The following is a 19,298-nucleotide window of genomic DNA, read 5'->3' as shown; positions in this document are numbered from 1 at the left end:
ACTCGCTGTGGTAATCCCATTACTCATGTGCGAATACCAGCTGGGGCAGAGAGGGAGGGAGGGAGCATGTGGACAGAGGGATAACTGTGTGGAGGCCTCGAATCTCAACTAGACAGTTTTCTTTTAATTCTTGCTCTTAGACAAGGAAATTCATAATGCAAATAGTTTCACTGTAATTGAAAACTCCCCCTATGACCCTATGTGGGGTAAGAAGGGCATAAGATGTGATTGAGAGGGACAGGGGGAGTGATATCTGGCCGTGTCTCACGACGGTTAGACTGGCAAGCTTGAAAATAAACAAGTTCTTTGATGACAAAGAACCCATTGACTCTTATTCCCTCTCTCACTCTCTCACTCCTTATTCTCCACAGCTTTGCTCTCTTTTCCTCTCTGTGTTTTTTCTTCCTGATTCGAAAGGGGTGAGGTTGGAGGGTGTGTGTGTGTGTGTGGAGGGGGGAGGCATTAACCGCCACCCTGCTGCACTTGTTGTCCCCTCAGCTGCCGGCTCTTTCTTTCATCCGGTGTGCTCTCGCCCCGCACGCCTTTCAGTCTAGCGACCCATCTTCCCTTCTCCTTTCACACTCTCACTGGAAGAAAAACCTTTTTCTCCTCAGTCAAGGTTCTCCACGTGAAGAATTGAAGCCGAACAAGGGTTTAACTTTGCAGGCTTTTCATTCAATACCGCCTGAAGTTGATTATGTAAGATCACTTGATGGAAGTCAGAGATAATTGAAGCACTTTCAAAGAATAGGTGAAAAATAAATCCAAGGCCGGAGAGAGTTGAAAAGAGTGTGTGTGTGTGTGTGTGTGTGTGTGTGTGTGTGTGTGTGTGTGTGTGTGTGTGTGTGTGTGTGTGTGTGTGTGTGTGTGTGTGTGTGTGTGTGTCACCAGTGGTATGAATCATCACATATACATATATAACACTTCCGTTGGTAGTTTTACGCCCTGTCCAGGAATTATAATCCTGCCTGGCTTCCACTCGTTGCTGAAATCATGTACATACATTGTGTGTGTGTGTCGGCACTGCCTTTGGTGGCACCGGTTAGTGGGCTACCACACCCATTGTCCACGGTAATTACACTGACTGGAGCCATCTGTGTTGTTGAGGCAAACACCAGAAGAAACCATATGAGTGCTGAGTGCATGGCATGCTATGAAATTACACCACTAAACAAATACTCTGTAGGATTTGTGTCCTCCTTGAGCCACTGTACTGCGCATCAGCTATGATTGTTTGGCACTGATTTCAATCATGTCGTCCAGATTGGGGAAGCTCACATGAGATCAGAAGTGCAGAGGATGGGGGGTGGGTAAAATCTTCCATCTGAGATATCTGGTGATGTTCACACCCACCCCAACGGCGAGCTTTCACATACACACAAACACTCCAGTGACAAGATCTCCGCTCTCCCTTTCATTCTCCCCGTCTTTCTCTGCGGAGCGTCTGTCTGTCACTCTGATTAGGAACGGACAGAGTCACATAAAGCACGGAGGGGATGAAAAAGGGCGGGATGGGAGATAGAGGGAGTTACAGATGATGTGGAACCAATAGGACAAGGCTCTTCTGTGATACACTGTTTGTCAAACACATCATCCCGTTCGCTCCCCAAGAGCCAGGCGGGTCTGATTTAATGACCAAATGCATGTGACGTATTCAAGGATTAAATGTGAAAAACTCATTGCATACATGGAAAATTAGCTTTCTTCTATATTGCAGATCATAATGCTCAATATCAAACCTGAAAACAACCCGATCATTCTGACTGGGCTTCTCGAGAACACAAATTGTACGTTTGAACTTATATTTAAGGACATCTTATTCCTATCTTCGGCCAAATGGCTGTTTGAAAGGGAGATATAGAAAATAATATGAAAGAAAGGTCTCAAGCCTCTGGTCTAGGCCCCTGGGAACACAAAATACTGCTTTTATAATAAGCATGTCAGAGCTTTTATTTCTAAGCATAATCAAAAAGGACAAAAGATACTTAATTTGGCAACTTCTGAGAGTTTCCCTTGAATTTAGCTGACATTTGCCTCCAATGGTAACTACTCGTAGAATGATTGTTGTTGTTTTTACAACAAAGAATTCTGTCATTGGCAAGCGCTCACATCCTAATGAGACACTCTGTGATAACTTTATTATAAGAAAGCACACTGCAAAGGTCCACCATCTGTTGTGAAATGCACCAAAACAACAATAACAGACAGCATTTCATTAACAGAAGGACAAATACAATTGATTTTGTCTGCTATGTTTGCCTAATTTATAAAGCGATATAATTGTACATTTTAAATTAAAACTTCCTATGTAGAGAATGACCCATGAATGACCCATGAATGACCCATGAATGACACCCATTTGACTTTGTAAGAACAGCTATGTCCTTGCAGCTAATTTCTTTTTTTCCCTTCAAAATATTAACGTTAGAGAACCGCAGTGACGCGTCCTAAAACCCGGAAGTAAAGTCCTTCCGGTTAAAAAACGCAATGCAATTTCTCCATAGGATTTTGGAAAATAGTTCGAAATAAGGTCTGTGGTTGACACACACTTAAGAGACGCATCACGTTTTGTTCAGACAGATAATATCCACATGTCTATCCTACTTTTATAATTTTCGAATAATAAATCTAGTCGCCAGAAGCAAAATGCTACCGTTGTGCTATAAACGAACTACAGCCGAGTACAGCAGCACAACTTCAACGTCAAGCCAATTTAAGATCCATATTCAAACATACAGATTCTAAATGGTACGAGTTGAAGTGTTTGTTTTAACAGTTTGCAGGAGGCAGGGACTTGCTTTCAAGACGAACAGGGCAAACAAACTTAGGAGTGTTTACGTGTTCGCCGTAATGACGAAAAACGGACTTCTGTAGTCCTCAGCCATATGTTAACAACCATCGTTTTTCAGACACGTAAACTCTTCAGAAATCACCAGCGGGGTCACTGCTGATGTATTTAATGTCGTAGAACAAAACGTGATCCGTCTCTTAAATGTGTCTCAACCACAGACATTATTTGGAGCTATTTCCCCAAATCCTATGGAGAAATTGCATTGCCTTTTATCGAAGAAACTGGACGTGGTAGAAATGCTAACTTACTTCCGGGTTTTAGGACGCGTCACTGCGGTTCTCTTGGATGAAAAAAATATACCTTTTAGGATATAAAGTTAGCACAATTATTACACATGAATGTATAACCACGCTTACGATTTTCTCACACATTCAGCTCATGAGTCCATCAACCTTGAGCTCAAATAATGATGACCTGAAAATGAGTGTGAGGGAGGCAAAGAGGGGGAGGCGTGGAGCGGGAGGAGAAACAGAAGAGGTGTGAGAGCGAGCGAGGGAGGGAGAACGGACGTCTGGATGAGTGGTGAAAGACGACAGGACTGCAAACAAACAGAGGGAAGGAAGGAGGGAGAGAAAACAGGAGAGGTGGATACACAGTGAGGAGGAGGAGGAGAGAGGGAGGCTGTAGCGCTGTGTTTATCAGTGTTCAGAATGTACTGTAGATTTGTCTGTAAATGTCATCTCCTGTGCTTGAGTTACAATAGAGCCTGTTCCCACACCGGCACACTGTGGGAAACAAGGGAATAGTGCCACTCTCTTATTTCTCAGTCTCACCGTGAGAAAATGCCACAGTGCAGTGGGTTGTTCCTGCGCTGAAAAAGAAGACGGGACAGGAGAGCTGTTTCCTGCACGTGGATTTGTCTCTCTCTTTAGGTCCGGTTTCTTATCAGGCAGAGCAGAGTGGGTTCCTGCGTCTGTCAGAGAATGGCCAGTGAAGAGAGGAGAAATCCTGTTTGTAAATCACCCTGCTGCTGTCAGGGGACTTTGTTTACTTTGTTTTACTACCGCTGTCTTATCCTGTTGACAAGGCAGGGCAGTGGTGTGTATCGCTGATGTCACAACACATGCACCAAAAACACACATAAAGCCTTCAGCCACTGACCCAGGTGTGACACAAGAAGGCAACAGAGGAGATGCACTTCACCTCCCATGTATGACGCCTCACACACCCACTCATCTGCACTTACATCTGCACTTATTGATAACATGTGACAGCTTTTATATCAGTGGCACAGGAGGAAGCAAAAGGTCACGGTGACACGAAACAAGCCTGGGCATGACACCGGTCCACACAATCTAACGAGCCATGCTGAACATCTGATCAGGTGAAAGAGTTACATTTGACATGACCGGATGTCTGTGTGCTCCGATGTCTCTGTGCTCTAATGCACATTCATTCATTGTGACTTGAAGGCCTAATTCAGTTGGCTGCACCTTAACAAAAAGAAGCTGATGAAAAGGGTGTTAATGCCCAATGATAAACTGGCATCAGAACAGGATGCAGGTTCATATTCAGATGTAATAGGCTACATTGAGGCCTCAAGTATTGAATTTCAAGAATCACTCCAAAGCAATTACAGGTAAAGCCTTCCAGGAAATGTCATATTCATTATTTTGTAACTGCGTACCTTCTTACAAGGAACAAGAGAGCAGAATATAAGGGGTTAACACACTTTTGTTCAATTAATAACATCAAGCTTGCCATGTTTTATAATTAACTTGTCAGATTAACAAAACATCTATGGAAAACAAGGTGAAAATTACAACATTTAAAGAAAATATTGTATTTATGGCTTCTTTTCTTTTTTTAAAGCAGATTTAGTCTACCCGTTTTAGTCTTTTTGGACTAATTCTGTGACTTTATTTTACGTTTTATTTATTGCAGTATTTTCCACAAAACTAAAATGTGTCTAAAATGATGAGATGTGCATAAATACTGATTTTAAATTTATTTTTGTTAATGTTGGTCAAATCTGACGCTTTCATGTTTAATTTATCGATTAAAAAAGTGTAACAACAATCCTGATGTGAAGGGACCTCATCAGAAACGTAACCAACCGAGGATTGTTGACGTAAAAAGCCGAGCCGCTCTCGAATCTTTTAGGACCCGGATATGATGTCACCACGGCAACGCGCTTTGACGATCTCCAAGGCAACGCCGCGTGCTGCAGTGACGCCAGCCGAGGCCCCCTGCTCGTGGTGAGTGGGCGTGACTCGCCACGTTAGCCCCCCCCTCCCTCTCCCTCTCTCCCGTCAGTGTGGGCGGGGAGAGAGAGAGAGAAACACGACACCCGGAGGACCGAGAGACGCACGGGGGGGAGGAGAGAGCAGCACTGAATGGTGTGAGAGAGAGTGGAGAAAAAGTCCGTAAAGAAAGAAAGAGAGTTTTCTACTCCAACGTTAATTCGTATCAAAGCGTTTTGCGGCGGAGTGATGTCAAACAGCGACGAAGATGCGGAGTAAACAGCTTCCGGACAGTTAGCGAAACTACTTGTTCAAAGAGGCTCCATTCGGGACGGTTGGTCGTTTTCCGGCGCAGATTTCAACGGTCCAAGTTACTAGGAGCAACAGCGAGGTGTTGACGGTCGGTTTGGACGGTTGGCAGAGAACCGGGGACCCGGACCGAGAGAGCGCGCGGCGGCGGCGGCTCGCGAAGAAAGAGCCGCTGAAGCTACAAAAGTTTGCCGTGTTTCTTCACCTACTTTTCCCAGATTGCAAACTAGAGAGAAGGGGGGGAGGAAAAGGCCCAGAGACTGACTTTTCTTTCCACGGGCAACTTTGTGGAATTCACCACCAACTTTAGCTGCTCGCTGTTCGAAGCTAGAACATGAAAACACCTGGAGATAATGGTAAGTTTGCTTGACTGTGAAATTCTATCCGCCATTGTGTTTCTTGTTTACTCGCAAACAGAGGTGGGAGAAGTACCCAGATCTTGTCTAAAAGTATTAGAGTTTAAGAATACTCTGTTACAAGTACAAATCCTGCAATCAAAATGTTACTCAAGTAAAATCACAAAAGTATTAGCATCAAAAGTAAAAGTATTATTTATGCACCTTGGCCCATTTCATATGTTTTGATTATAACTATTGTATTGATGCATTCAAGTGTTCTCAAAGCTGGCAAAGGGGCATCTAGTTCTAATGACTTTGTATACTGCAGGGTAGCTTGTGACTTTACTCCAGGTGTAACTACAGTCTTATTTAAGTGTTGATTATATTTCACATCATTCATCCAAATATGCAAAGTAACTAAAGGTATAAGGTAAATATAGTCGAGTAAAAGTACACTATTGACCCCTGATTTGTAGTGGAAGTAGAAGTACAAAGTAGGAAACATCTTTATACTTAAGTAAATCCCCCCAAAATGCAGTTTACACCACTGTGAATTTCTATCCACCTTTGTGTTTCTTGTTTAGCTGACAGTAACTGCATCGCTGATTAACGCACAGTAGTTATCAACATCCGCTTCCAATCAAAAAACCTGTTGATTTAAAGTTGCTCTCAGGATCAGTGCAATAGTCCGTGGTTTGGCTAGATAAGATACTGAAATCTGGTGCAGCTTTTTAGTACTGTACTCTGGTTCAAGAGGAAATGGTTTAACTACTGTACAGTTGTTACAGCGACATCCTCTCCCTGTCACCCTGACAACCTTATTTCACCATCCAGCACCTTTCAGAGAAAAAACAAATTAAGAATCCTGGAAGCTCTGCATGTTTTTTATAGACTGAGAAAGAAAGATGTGGATGTGTTGATAAGTTACTTTTCAGAATCTTTTCCTCCTGGTGGCGGTGTGGAAGTGATTGGATCTAAACAGGACGGCACAGAAAAAGCTGATATTAACCCAGTAACTGTGTGATCCGATACATTTGTTTGTCCTGTCAGCACATTGAAGTGAGAGCAGCAGGGGGGTTTCCAGTAGTCAGCTGAAGTCTCTGTCTGAGTGTGTGTGTTATTGTCTAATTCCTGAAATGCTTGCATAAGTTTGTTCTTGCTCCTTTCTGTTGAAGGCAAGGCGACTTTTCTATAGAAGGAGGAAGTGGAAGTACTATAATGTTCGCCAGCTATTCAGTTCATTATTTCCCAGTGTCAGTAATAAACTCCCTGATTTTGCCATTTTTCTATAGAGACACAATTATAACTTTTAACACAATTTGACTTTACACACAGAAGACCCAGTGGACAACATTTGAAAGTATATAACACACATGGATTGTCTATGCCCCTTTGTGCTAAACAAAATATACATATTTAATAAGCTTTTATTCCTGTTGGAGCAACGTGGTGACATCCTAAGTAGTTACTGGCAAGCATTTGGCACGAGGCCGTGTGAGTGACTGACAAACTGTGTGGGACCCTTTTCCACTTGGGACGATCCCCTCCCTTCCCCCACCCTGTCCCCTCCTGACTCCCGCTGCACCCAGCCTCAGCCCCTCAGCCCTCCACATTCCTAGACACACACACACCCTCTCCTTGCAGCAGCCCCGAGGAGGCTGCCATGACATCACACCACAAGTAGCCCTTTATTACAAGGACCTCAGTATTTGTGTGGCAGCAGATATCTTAAGTCCTTCTGGGAAGGTACTAAAAATTGATTGTGCTTAGGTTATGGGTTTGATGTATGTGGTTGTGTGTGTGCACACACACACACACACACACACACACACACACACACACACACACACACACACACACACACACACACACACGAGTGTGTTTATTAGGTTGGCACTAACAGTAGCTACTATATGTAAGATTAGGGTAGTGTGTGTGTGTGTGTGCTTCAAATCAAACCATTCTTATTTTACATTTACCTTTGTGGATGGGGCAGCCTTTAATGTTTTGATATGTTTATTTTTTGTTAATCGATTGTATTGTTAATAAAAGTTACACAGTTAATGATTTTTTTTTTTGCTTGTAACATAGACTTATATTCTAAGCTTTTATCAAAAAGAAAGTAGTTTACTAATCATCGAGTACATGTTGCCCATGTGCCGGCTTAAGTGCCATTGAAGTTTTTGTCAGAAAGTATTACATTTGATGAATAAAGTAATTGATTAATCCTTTCAGCACTAATTGGTAAACATAAGAACTGTGCCTTAGAGGCATTACCTAAAAACAACTCTGATCTTATAACGGCAGCTTTAAATAGTTGAATTATGGAACTGGTTAATCTGTGGTGCTTTTCTGATCTCCTGCTGTTGCGACGGTTGCAATCAGTACACAAGTTTTAACCTTTAACTTGTGCAGATCTCATCGCTTCGAGTGAACACAGAAGGATATGATTGTGCCTGGATATGTGTAGGATAAAGAATGTAATCATGCCTTCCTGGGATGTTTGGTTATGTAGGATTACGTCCCATACGGTAAGCTGCCTCTGTATGGAGCTTACCTCCCTTCTCTCCATCACCGGACACTTCCCCCTGCACTCCTGTTTTCCACAGTCACTTCATTAGTCTGCGTAGATGATAGGATTTCTGCTGAGATAGAGAATTGATATGATGAAGCAGGAAATGGCGGAGCTGCATCTGTTGTTGTCGGCAGATCTCTGTTGGTTTTGTGGTGTTCGAAAGTATCCGTTTGAATTGATATCTTATCATTGCTGCTCACAGTTGTCTCTGTTCTTTCTGTTTGATGTAGTCTAGGGGATTGGTTAGAGGCAACATATTCTACAGGTTTCATGTGTCAGCAGACGGTTGTATCCTATCTCGGCTAGACTACCACCAAGGCTTAAACGAGTCATTATTTTAATAGCAAATAATGTGCAGATTATTTTCTAGTTTAATCGTTTGGTCTATAAAATGTCAGAACATTTAGAAAAATGTCCATCCCAGTTTCTCAAAGTCTTGTTTTGTCACTTCAAAAGATATTCAGTTTATCATGATATAAAACGAGTGCAAGAAAACTTAATACCTAAAAATAGGTGAAGGTTTTATTTATTTGTATTGATTCATCTATTAAACGACTCAAAGTTCCTGCTCTGACTTACAAATGAGTTTATATCAACATTTGTCCAGATTGATTTACTCATGATTGTTTAACCTTAATTGATAAGGACAGGACACACAATATTAGCTTGCCGACTGGGCCTCTCCATGTTATCTACACTCCTGCCACACACACTTTGCACTTTGTGTTTCACTCATTTTCTTCCATGATCAATCCCTCCCCAAGGGTTGCCATTTTTCTTCTGTCATTCTTGTCTCTCTCTGACGGGATAAGGACTGGTGTGTCTTTGTGTGATGGAATTGCATAGTGGGACCCCTGGCTCCGGAGTGGCCATTGTGTGTGTGTGTGGAGTATGGGACAATGGTGGGAGTGGGGCAGGCCTTGGGGCTGATTGTGTGTGGACTTGTGGGGCCAGGGACCTCTCATTGTACTTATAATGGTGCGGAGTAGCTCATAGTTTGGTGGTGCTTTTGACAAGTGAAGAGACCGCACTTCTGTGTGTGTGAAATGCATTTGTGTGTGTGGAGAGAGAGAGTGAGTGTGTGAAAGAAAGCAACGTAAATGTGGACATGCCAGTAGATTTCTCATCAGTCATTCAACCACATAGTTTAACGATTATTGTTTTGTGCCAGTTCCCCAGAAAGATTGACATGTGGAGTTAGTTTGCCATTTATTTGAGACACACACACACACACACACACACACACACACACACACACACACACACACACACACACACACACACACACACACACACACACACACACACACACACACACACACACACACACACACACCCACACACAGTCCTGCTTTATGATGTGGCATGGCAGGAGACAAAAGGCCTACTTGTGAGCAAGGAATGGAGAGAACACATTTCACCCTTTCCCTTCCCTGTGTGGCTTTAAGTGTGCATTTGGGAGCATATGCTTTTCAATCTCAACACACAACCACTGTGACGATAAGCGCGGTGATTAGCCTTATCTATGAAAACTCCCTCGCAGTGCTGACCACAGCAAAACCACTACCTCCCATTATCCCAATACGGTTTTACAGCATGGTTTATGGGACAGTGCCCTGCTGTGATCAGCCCCAGACAACATGCTGTAAGCCTTAAGCAAATGATGTCGAACAAAAGTGGTTATCTTCTATCTGAAAAGGCTTGCAAATTGAGTTGGTTGCCAAGAGTTAACTTTGAATATGGGTATGAACATATCAACTATTTATAGAATACATTTGCTGACAAAACTGGGCTAAAATCTTATGCAGCACTTTTGTATCTCTATATTTATAATGTGATTTAATAGTGATTTTAATTGTGAAGTACTATAGCACTTAACACTCGATAATAGTTTGTTTTTCTAACAGAGAAAACGCTCACAGTGGAGAGGCAGCATGGCCTACTTGTACTTGTCACAATAGTTCTTCATAGACGTTTGATATGGTCAACTCGTCCGTGACGCTAAGTTGACAAATGACTTCTGGTAGACGGGGACTTCAGTTGTGGAAATGTCTGTATTTAGCCAGGAATGTGACCAAAGGGAACAATGTGCTTAGCCAGTCAACACTAATGGACCTCCCCACATTAGTCCTGTGCCGCCCTTGACCAGAGAGACCTCAGCCAACAAGGCAGCGTTACCCTTGGCTTCCTGGTGCTTCTGACCACTGCCCAGCACTTGCTAAAGGCCTGTCATCCCCACCCCAGGGACCCACACATTAACCTCAGATCTGGTCATAGATTATCGGCCTCTCTGACCTGCGTGATCAGCTGCAGGGTCGTGATGTTCGACGCTAAAGAGCTCCATTGGAAATTCACTTTTTACGCACTTAACACAGCAGTAGAACTAAATGTGTCCTGAGGCCATGCGTCTGTGATGTGAGTTGAGCCTAGTTTTACTGCGATGCCATTGGCTGTAGCCACCACATGACCCCATATTGATAGTATTGGTTATTGGTCTGGCATGGTAAAGGGTGGGAAGGACTGCTGATGGATAACTGTAACAATTTGACTAACATATGTGTGAGTACACATAGAGAGATCGCACACACACTGCTGCTTTTTATTTGAATTCTTGGACCTCCCACATTCCTGCTTAGAAGGTTAATAGTTGCCGGCTGTGTTGCATTACACATGAGGGGGAAACACAACAGTCCCTATCTCTGCGAGCCTTTCCTGAATACATTTAGAGACTTGCTAAGGCATGCATGCATTTATATAGAAACATATTTCTAGTACCACGGAGGACACAATGAATACAATTGATTCAAATAAGGCCTATTATTTTGAAGTAACACTTTAAATTGAAGCTAACTCTTTAAAATGCTCTTAATACCACCATCACACACACACACACACACACACACACACACACACACACACACACACACACACACACACACACACACACACACACACACACACACACACACACACACACACACACACACAGGGTCTCTTTTCAAATGGGTATCAGAATTCATGTTGAGAATGCAGTAGGGTGTGTTGGTACCGTGCATGGGTTGACCTGCACTGTTCCGCAGCTGTTTGTGTTTGCGCATGCATGTGTATTGTAATGTAATATGGGGAGTTTACAGAGCTACATTGTTGTAGAGGTGACTCAGAGCGAGGCGCAGAATGGCATGCTATTGTAAAAGAATATCAAGTGTGTGTATATGAAGGAGACACGGTTTTCTGGGTTTGTGAAGGTATTACTTGCGAACAAAGTGTGTGTGTCGCTGCATGTGAGTGTATAACGGCTTCTTGGTGACGGCGGCGCCACTGAAACTGATCTGAGTCTGATGACATGCGCGCACACACACACACACACACACACACACACACACACACACACACACACACACACACACACACACACACACACACACACACACACACACACACACACACACACACACACACACACACGTGAAGATCAGGTAACTTGATTCCTCTGATCCCTGCAGATGAGAGGTTTTATTGTGGATCCTCACAATGACCTGTCCTTCAGGTTAGATGCTGGAGTGTCACCTCTCTGCTGGCTGGTCATTGCAGCACTCAGTCAGTCATGAAGACAACTTCCTTCCCCCCTTGCTCACACACACACCTAGGGCACTTTCTCATAATCCTCTTCCGATGTTGTTGTACCCCCAACACGGTGGTCGTTTTTGCCAATTGAAAAGCTCTGCCCGCGTGTTGTTGTAATGTATACCCCTAATCTGCTTAGATTAACCCCAATAATACTGGTCATGCTGAGGGCATCTTTCCAGGAGGGACCGGCACACAGTGGGCTGCTAATGTACATTCCAGACGGGATCAGAACAAAAGGACAGGGTCTTTTATCCACTATGAATTCAAATTAGCAGACTGACGTTCTTGACTAACTTACATATGGCCAATTTGCATTGTGTAAATGTGTCTCTCACGGGACTTTGTAACAGACCACCAGGCAGTCGGTTTACGAAGTGTTTTTTTTGTCGTATAATAATCCATTATGTGTCATTTTTGAAATATTTGGAAACAACAGCAGTCAAAGGAAGATGGTAATATGTCATATTTTCTCCAGACATTCTAGCAGTGACACAATGATTAAAAGCTTGATTGGGGCGGAGTGTGTCTGTGAGTGTATAAGTGTGATAGATCCTTGGCCGGTTCAGGGAGGTGGTGAGTGGGGCTCCTAACCCCTCTCTAACCCCCTAAGTCAGGGCAGTCAGCAGACACTCCCTGCAGAAAGGCAGCAGTGTTTGAATAGTTCCTCTGGCTATTTTTATCTGGGAATCTGCCTCTGTGCTGGACCCAGGGAGCGGGGGTGGAGGGCAAATATCTCATCTAATTTCGGCCGATGGGAAGTCACCAAAAGGACTTCTGTGCCACTTGCATAGTGTCGATATTTTGTGCGAGCGTCTGTGTGGTTGCCTGTCGGGCATTGAAATGCTGTCTGGCGCCAAGTTAAACTTTCTCACTTATCACTCCCTCCTTTTTCTCCCCTCTCTCCCTTCCCCCATCCCTCCCTCTTTTTTCTTCACCTCTCTCTCCTACCCTCCACCCCATGTAAGGAATGCGAGATCACGTTTGGAGTTTTTCTTTTCAACCAGTCTTTCCTCTTCGTCTGTCTTTCAGTGCGCCGTCGTTCCCTTGTTCCTCTCTCCCTCCATGTTCAGACCTGTTCTCTTTTGTACGTCAGAGCTCATTTAGCACTTTGAGCCAACTCATCGCAGCCTATGTAGTATCTGAGAGAGACCGTGATGTGCATGTGAAAGGTAGGACTGTAGGTGTGTGTCTCTGAGGGAACAAACTGTCCCAAACAGCAGTTATGCTTAAATAAATAATATAAATTAAAGGATTTGATTTTGTGTACCTTTTAGGCGTTTTAAACGTATCCACTTTTAGTTTCAGTTAACACCACCTTGAAGCCAAGTAGCCAGCTTTCTGAAAAGTGCAACAGACTGTTTCACACCATCCAGAGATCACACCATTGCAAAGCAAATGGCTCTCTGTCCAGTTGGAGCAGTAGCAAACTGTGTGAGGGAAGAGATAAGAGGACATCCTCTGCCTTTATCAGCTGTGGCTGCTTGATCTCATGGCATCCTTCTGGACTACCAAGACGGTGAGCACTGTCTTCTATGCTCTAGATTTACAGACACACACACCGACCGACCGTCTCTCTGCCTAAATTAGACCAAGTGATTGCTGATCTACGCCTTGTTGGATCACAGGCCTGCCGCTGAATGCTGCTCTTTCTTATGACTTTGGAGCCAGATGGAGCCATCCTACAAAGTGTGTGTGTGTGTGTAGGAGAGAGAGATAATGTTTTCATTTGGATCAGGCTGTTGTGTGTTTGCGCACACATGTCCCTGTAGGGAAGTGAAACCTTTTTAGGCATCGATTGACCCTCTCATCCTCTCCTCCCTCTCACTATTGTTTCTGTGTCACCAATCCATGGACTAATACCCCAGTGGCAGCTCCTCTTCCATTAGCCTCCTCCCCCCCCCCCCCTCTCTCTCTCCTGCTTCATGTCACCCTACCCTCTTTCTTTTCACTGGACACCCTGATTTACCAGCCAGCATGACTCGATGACCAGATACAGCATGGTTGTCGGCTAACAGGATTTAAAGAGTACAGAAAGCTGTCAAGCGAAATTGCTATTGCTGACAAAATAGGTGGTGGCTGAAAACAGAAAATATGAGCTACAAGGCATTCTCGACACCCCAAGCTAGTGCCGAGTGCAAGTTTCCCTCAGTGCATGGAGCAGTTTGCACATATGTTTATACACACACACTCACAGCCTTGGGCTCCTTCCAAGCTGTGTGGTCATGGGCAGAATAAAGTGCGTTGGATTGCACTCCCAGCAGGACAAACATCTGACTCTATTTTTGCCCGCTGGCCATCGTCCTCTTAAATGTTCTTAAGACTTCCTTCCTCCAGGGCCTGGGCTTTTCTCGCTGCTCTCCAGGTGTGTGTCTCTGTGTTTTCCCGCTTGTGTGTGTTTGTCTGTTGGTCAGTGAGATTCTGAATAATGCATCGTATCATTGGAAAGGTATTTATAGGAAAGCAGAAGGATTAAAGTTTCATGACAAAGCCGGGCCATCAGTGCTGCACATCGTATATCCACGCACACACACTTATCTCATCACATATTTACTTTGGTGATTCTTAACAAGTGAGTGTGCCAGCCAGTCTGTGCATTAGTCCATTCACACAAACATTTCACGTGTCATCCTAGTCACATGACCTCTGGTGTTTTGACCCGTCATTGGATCCATTTTTAATAGCATTTTCTAAAAAACTATTTTAATAGAATTTGAGTAGATTTCTAGTGTTGGAGTTTGACACTTTGTTATTGAGAGATGTTTTGTGTAATCACTGGCTGCGCTTTCCTTTTACCAATCGTCCTCAATTTCATAGTGTAATCTGCACAGACTTACATTCTTCCTGCGGTCCTGCCTGGCTCTCGTCACGCTGCCTCCCTGAACGCTCCCACAGGATTGTAGCTGACATCTTCGTGGATTCATCTTCTTATTACAGACACGTGCATTTCCTAACATTCGGTCTATATGCTGTAAAATGTATTATCTCTTCGATTTACACACGGCATCTATTGCACGTCTGTCCGTCCTGGGAGAGGGATCCCTCCTCTGTTGCTCTCCCTGAGGTTTCTCCCATGTTCCTTTAAACTGTGGGTTTTCTCTGGAAGTGTTTCCTTGTACGATGTGAGGGTCTAAGGATAGAGGGTCTGAGGACAGAGGGTGTCGTTTTTCTCACACTGATATTCTGAACAATCTGTGCTGTTGTATTTGCTGTAAAGTGTCTCTACTGTAGGCTATTTGTATTATATGTACAGCACTTTGGCTCGACCAAAAATCATTTATAAATGTGCTATATAAATAAAACTTGATTTGATTTCTTTATTCTATCATGTTTAAGGTTTTCATGAAGGAAACATTTGCATTTTGCATCCGAGAAGCCTTTAATGCTTTGAATCAACTATTGTATACAAACATGTGTGTCGAGCGATTAAGGGAAAAGTTTGCAATTTGTGTTTGATTCATGACATCAGGGTTAAGCAGCTTGCCGTGTGTGTGTGTGTGTGTGTGTGTGTGTGTGTGTGTGTGTGTGTGTGTGTGTGTGTGTGTGTGTGTGTGTGTGTGTGTGTGTGTGTGTGTGTGTGTGTGTGTGTGTGTGTGTTGTGTGTGTGTGTGTGTGTGTGTGTGTGTGTGTGTGTGTGTGTGTGTGTGTGTGTGTGTGTGTGTGTGTGTGTGTGTGTGTGTGTGTACATGTGTCCTGAGTGTGTGCGCCACTGCCTCTTTACAGCAGCCCTGCCCTCGGCCACAATCGTTTTATCCATGTCCATTTTTAGCATCAGATGTGGCCCACTGAAGTGACGTAACAACCAGGCAGTTGCATGCGGGTGGGCGCACACACACATATAGGCCCACTGTACATACGACGCACAGCGATTGTTGTTTTAGGGGATTAAAGCTTTTCCTGTGAGCTAGATCCCCTGACCAGTCACAGGGGGAGAGGGAAAAGGAAAGTGAGGAAGAATGGATCAAGGGCAGCAGAAGAGTGATTCACAAAGCATGAGGGAAAGATGGCGAGCTAAATGGGAACAACCAGAAATAGGATAGAGGAAATGAACAAAAAAGAAGGAAATGAATGTTCTGAAACCGGGTTCATTAGGAAATTAAAGCAAGTCGTTCCATGAATCACTGATTTAAAAGCTAATCTGGATTAGGGCGTTCTGGTTTACACGGCACGTAACATCAACACAAGTGCTAAAAGGCATCCAAAAAGTCTCTAGCAGCATCAATATTTAGCTGTGTGTGTGTGTGTGTGTGTGTGTGTGTGTGTGTGTGTGTGTGTGTGTGTGTGTGTGTGTGTGTGTGTGTGTGTGTGTGTGTGTGTGTGTGTGTGTGTGTGTGTGTGTGTGTGTGTGTGTGTGTGTGTGTGTGTGTGTGTGTGTGTGTGTGTGTGTGTGTGTGTGTGTGTGTGTGTGTGTGTGTGTGTGTGTGTGTGTGTGTGTGTGTGTGTGTGTGTGTGTGTGTGTGTGTGTGTGAAATAATAACACTTTGTATATGTGTCACCTTGGAAACAAAAGCATAGTGCAGCATCTGTTATCAAGTCAATCAAATGTGTCCTATTATTACATCCTTGTCTGCAGGCTACACAAACAATGCAAACTGAATTAGCAGTGTAACTGTAATATTAGTGAATTACTTTTGCTCATACACACACTAATATACTCGGCTCTTTGTAATCTCTCTCACACACGTGTGCATCTAACATCACACACACACTCTCGCACTTCTCGCCAGCTGGCCCCCAGCTAGCATCCTCACTGTTTGTGTGTGGGTGGTGTGTTAGTAGGGTTATTGTGTTCGTCTGGCCCAAGTATTAGCCAGGTTCTATGCGAAGGTACTCTCTCCCTTAGGTTAGTTGTGAGAGGAGGCAGAGTGCAGAGGTGTGTGTGGGAACGTGGGATCCGTACGTACGTGAGCGTGTGTGACTCATTGATGTCAGGGACATGAATGTGGTTAGACTTCTTTTCCTCTGTTTTACAAGGTTGGGCAATAAATCACAAAATTGTTGGCACCCTCATGCATTTCATCTGTAATATAAATAATAACATATTTGGTCCACTGCAGGTTACATGTATATCAGATCATTCCGGGCAGCAACCATATCACTGATAGAAACACCATGCCCACATGCAGGGCTTCTCAGTGAGACCCTTTCACCTGATGACTGATAACGTGGCAGAAAATGATATCAAAATGATCCACAGGTTAATTCTCTTAAATGGGGTATTTGCCATACTTTCACAACAGAAGTACAGTTTATCAGCATATTTACTCGCACTTAAAGACAGACAATAGTTTTAAAGTGGTTTTGCACCAAAGGGTTTGCTTAACATGCAGACGTATTGCAAAAAGGGGAAGGAATCTTCGTTTTCACATTGTTGAACGTTCTGCAACAGTGATTTCAGAGCTTCTACAATAAAATAACACAACTTACATTTTAATTGAAGTACTTCCTGATTACACAATTATCATTCAGTGTGGATGTGAATGCACTGAACCCGATCTATTGTATGCATGCATGTCATCAGACTTGTATTGTGGAGGTGTAACTGTAAGCCAGCTGTCAGTGCATGGGGAACCCCCGTGCTACCTTACACCCGGCGCTGATGATCTGAGCCCTTTGGAATCAGGACGTTTTATGTATGCGATACGTACAATGTGTGTCCGTGTCTTTGTGCGTGAAATGTAACTGAGAGCCATCACCATTGTATGTTCCCCCACACACACACACACACACACACGCCTCATGTTATGAGTTCCACGGAGCGGAGGTAATCGGACGGTGTGTGTACACTCATCTCTTACATAACAGCATCCAAGCAGTAAACTAACGGAGGGGTGACAGTTCACCGCTCTGCCTCTCTGTGTTTTATCTCCGTGAACTTCCTTCCGCATCGCTCATTCGTTTCTCTTTTTTCACTTCCTTCCTCCTTGTCTGTTCCTCTTTCTGTCTCCTGACACCTGTGTATTTAGTTTCTGTACTTTATATGCACACTATTTGCCAATTGGCACAACAGCACTAAGCATCAGGGATGATAAATAGATGTGATGAAAATAGTGCTGTAGCAGCGTAGGTAGAGTTGGTACCCATTCAGAAAAATAGTCATATTAAAATAAGTAAGTACTCTCTGGGGCAAATCAGTCCTTTAATGTGGATGTAACGTTATCTTCCCGGGTCCTTGTCCAACTCAATTCCTTCATCTTATTCTCTTATCAGCCTCCTGTTCTTTTCTACATTAAGCAAAAACACAAAACAATTATTTTCATTATTGATTATTTGTTTTATTAATAGTTAAATCCTCTATTGTATGAAATGTCAAAAAATAGCTATGAAATATCTTTCACAGTTCCAACAAGTCCAGAGTGATGTCCTATAATCAATAGTGGTGCCCGATAATTATCGGCCCGATAATAGGAATTATGACGTCATCCCGATAAACCCGATAAAAGTATTAATAGCCCCGATAATATACAATATATTTTTTGGGTAAAAAAAAGAAAAAAGTACTGCGGTGTGGGTGGATTGGGATGAGGGGCGCTTGTTTTTCACTCGGCTCCTCCCGTTTTGCTAGTACTGTGGTATTGTGGTTTAGGAAGAGGGGAGTTCTTCACAAATCCAGCGCTCCCTAACTCATGCCTGGCTGTGATGTGAATGGCGTGCGGCCGTGAAGCCAGGACAGTAAACAAACATGTGGTCGGTAGTATGGGACTATTTCAAAGTTTCAGAGTTAGATAGTTCGCTTGCTATTTGTATTAACAAATGCAAAGCAGAAGTTCCACGAGGAGAGAAAAGGCAACGAGCTATAATACTTCCAACCTGATCAGTCGCCTGAAACATCGCCATCGCTACGATGGCGTGTTAAAAGCGTACGAAGACGCCTGCGCCGCTAAACTAGCGGCGAATCCAAAGCCAGCTGCAAAGGCACGGGGCTTTTACCTATCGACGAGGCTTTTGAAAAAGGCAAGAAGTTTGCCAGAGACGACCCCAGGGTTAGTTTTGTTCATAGGAGTAATGCTCATGTCATTTGCTCACTACTAGTCTTTTTTTTACCACCAGGTGTGCAAAAACTACAGGTACATTTAATATATATATTATAGTATCGGTATCGGTCTTGAGAAGCAGGAAGTTATCGGTATCGGTTTCAAAAAACCAATATCGTGCATCCCTAATAATCAATTTATAATTATTTTATAATGATCATTGAATCTTTGTCTATTACTTTTTTTAAATGTCGCTGGACAAATACCCAAAACAATAAACCAATTAGCAAAATAGTTGCAAACAGTTTTTCTAATACTCCTTTCATTGCTAAAACAAGTTCAAACACACTGTCGACTTAGTGTTATTGTAGAATGTTAATTTCTAACCGCCATAACCTTTATCCGGGATTGTTTCCATCTGTGGTGTTGAGTCTAACTTTCTCC

The 19,298-nt window shown here is 43.4% G+C and overlaps 1 protein-coding gene across 1 annotated transcript in view; it reads left to right on the top strand.

The window, feature by feature from the left end:
• Nucleotides 1-5,117: 5,117 nt before the first annotated feature.
• LOC117444207 (ETS domain-containing transcription factor ERF-like) overlaps nucleotides 5,118-19,298 on the top strand; it is a gene marked incomplete at its 3' end in the record, with an annotated part of 35,074 nt that continues 20,893 nt past the window's right edge. Inside the window, exon 1 of the mRNA XM_034079860.2 lies at nucleotides 5,118-5,699. Coding sequence (XP_033935751.1) covers nucleotides 5,678-5,699 — 22 coding nt within the window. The remainder of the gene's footprint in view (nucleotides 5,700-19,298) is intronic.

The sequence above is a fragment of the Pseudochaenichthys georgianus genome, unplaced genomic scaffold (genome assembly GCF_902827115.2).
Source record: "Pseudochaenichthys georgianus unplaced genomic scaffold, fPseGeo1.2 scaffold_749_arrow_ctg1, whole genome shotgun sequence".
In the NCBI taxonomy this organism is placed as follows: domain Eukaryota; kingdom Metazoa; phylum Chordata; class Actinopteri; order Perciformes; family Channichthyidae; genus Pseudochaenichthys; species Pseudochaenichthys georgianus.
This window is presented reverse-complemented; position numbering and strand designations above follow the sequence as displayed.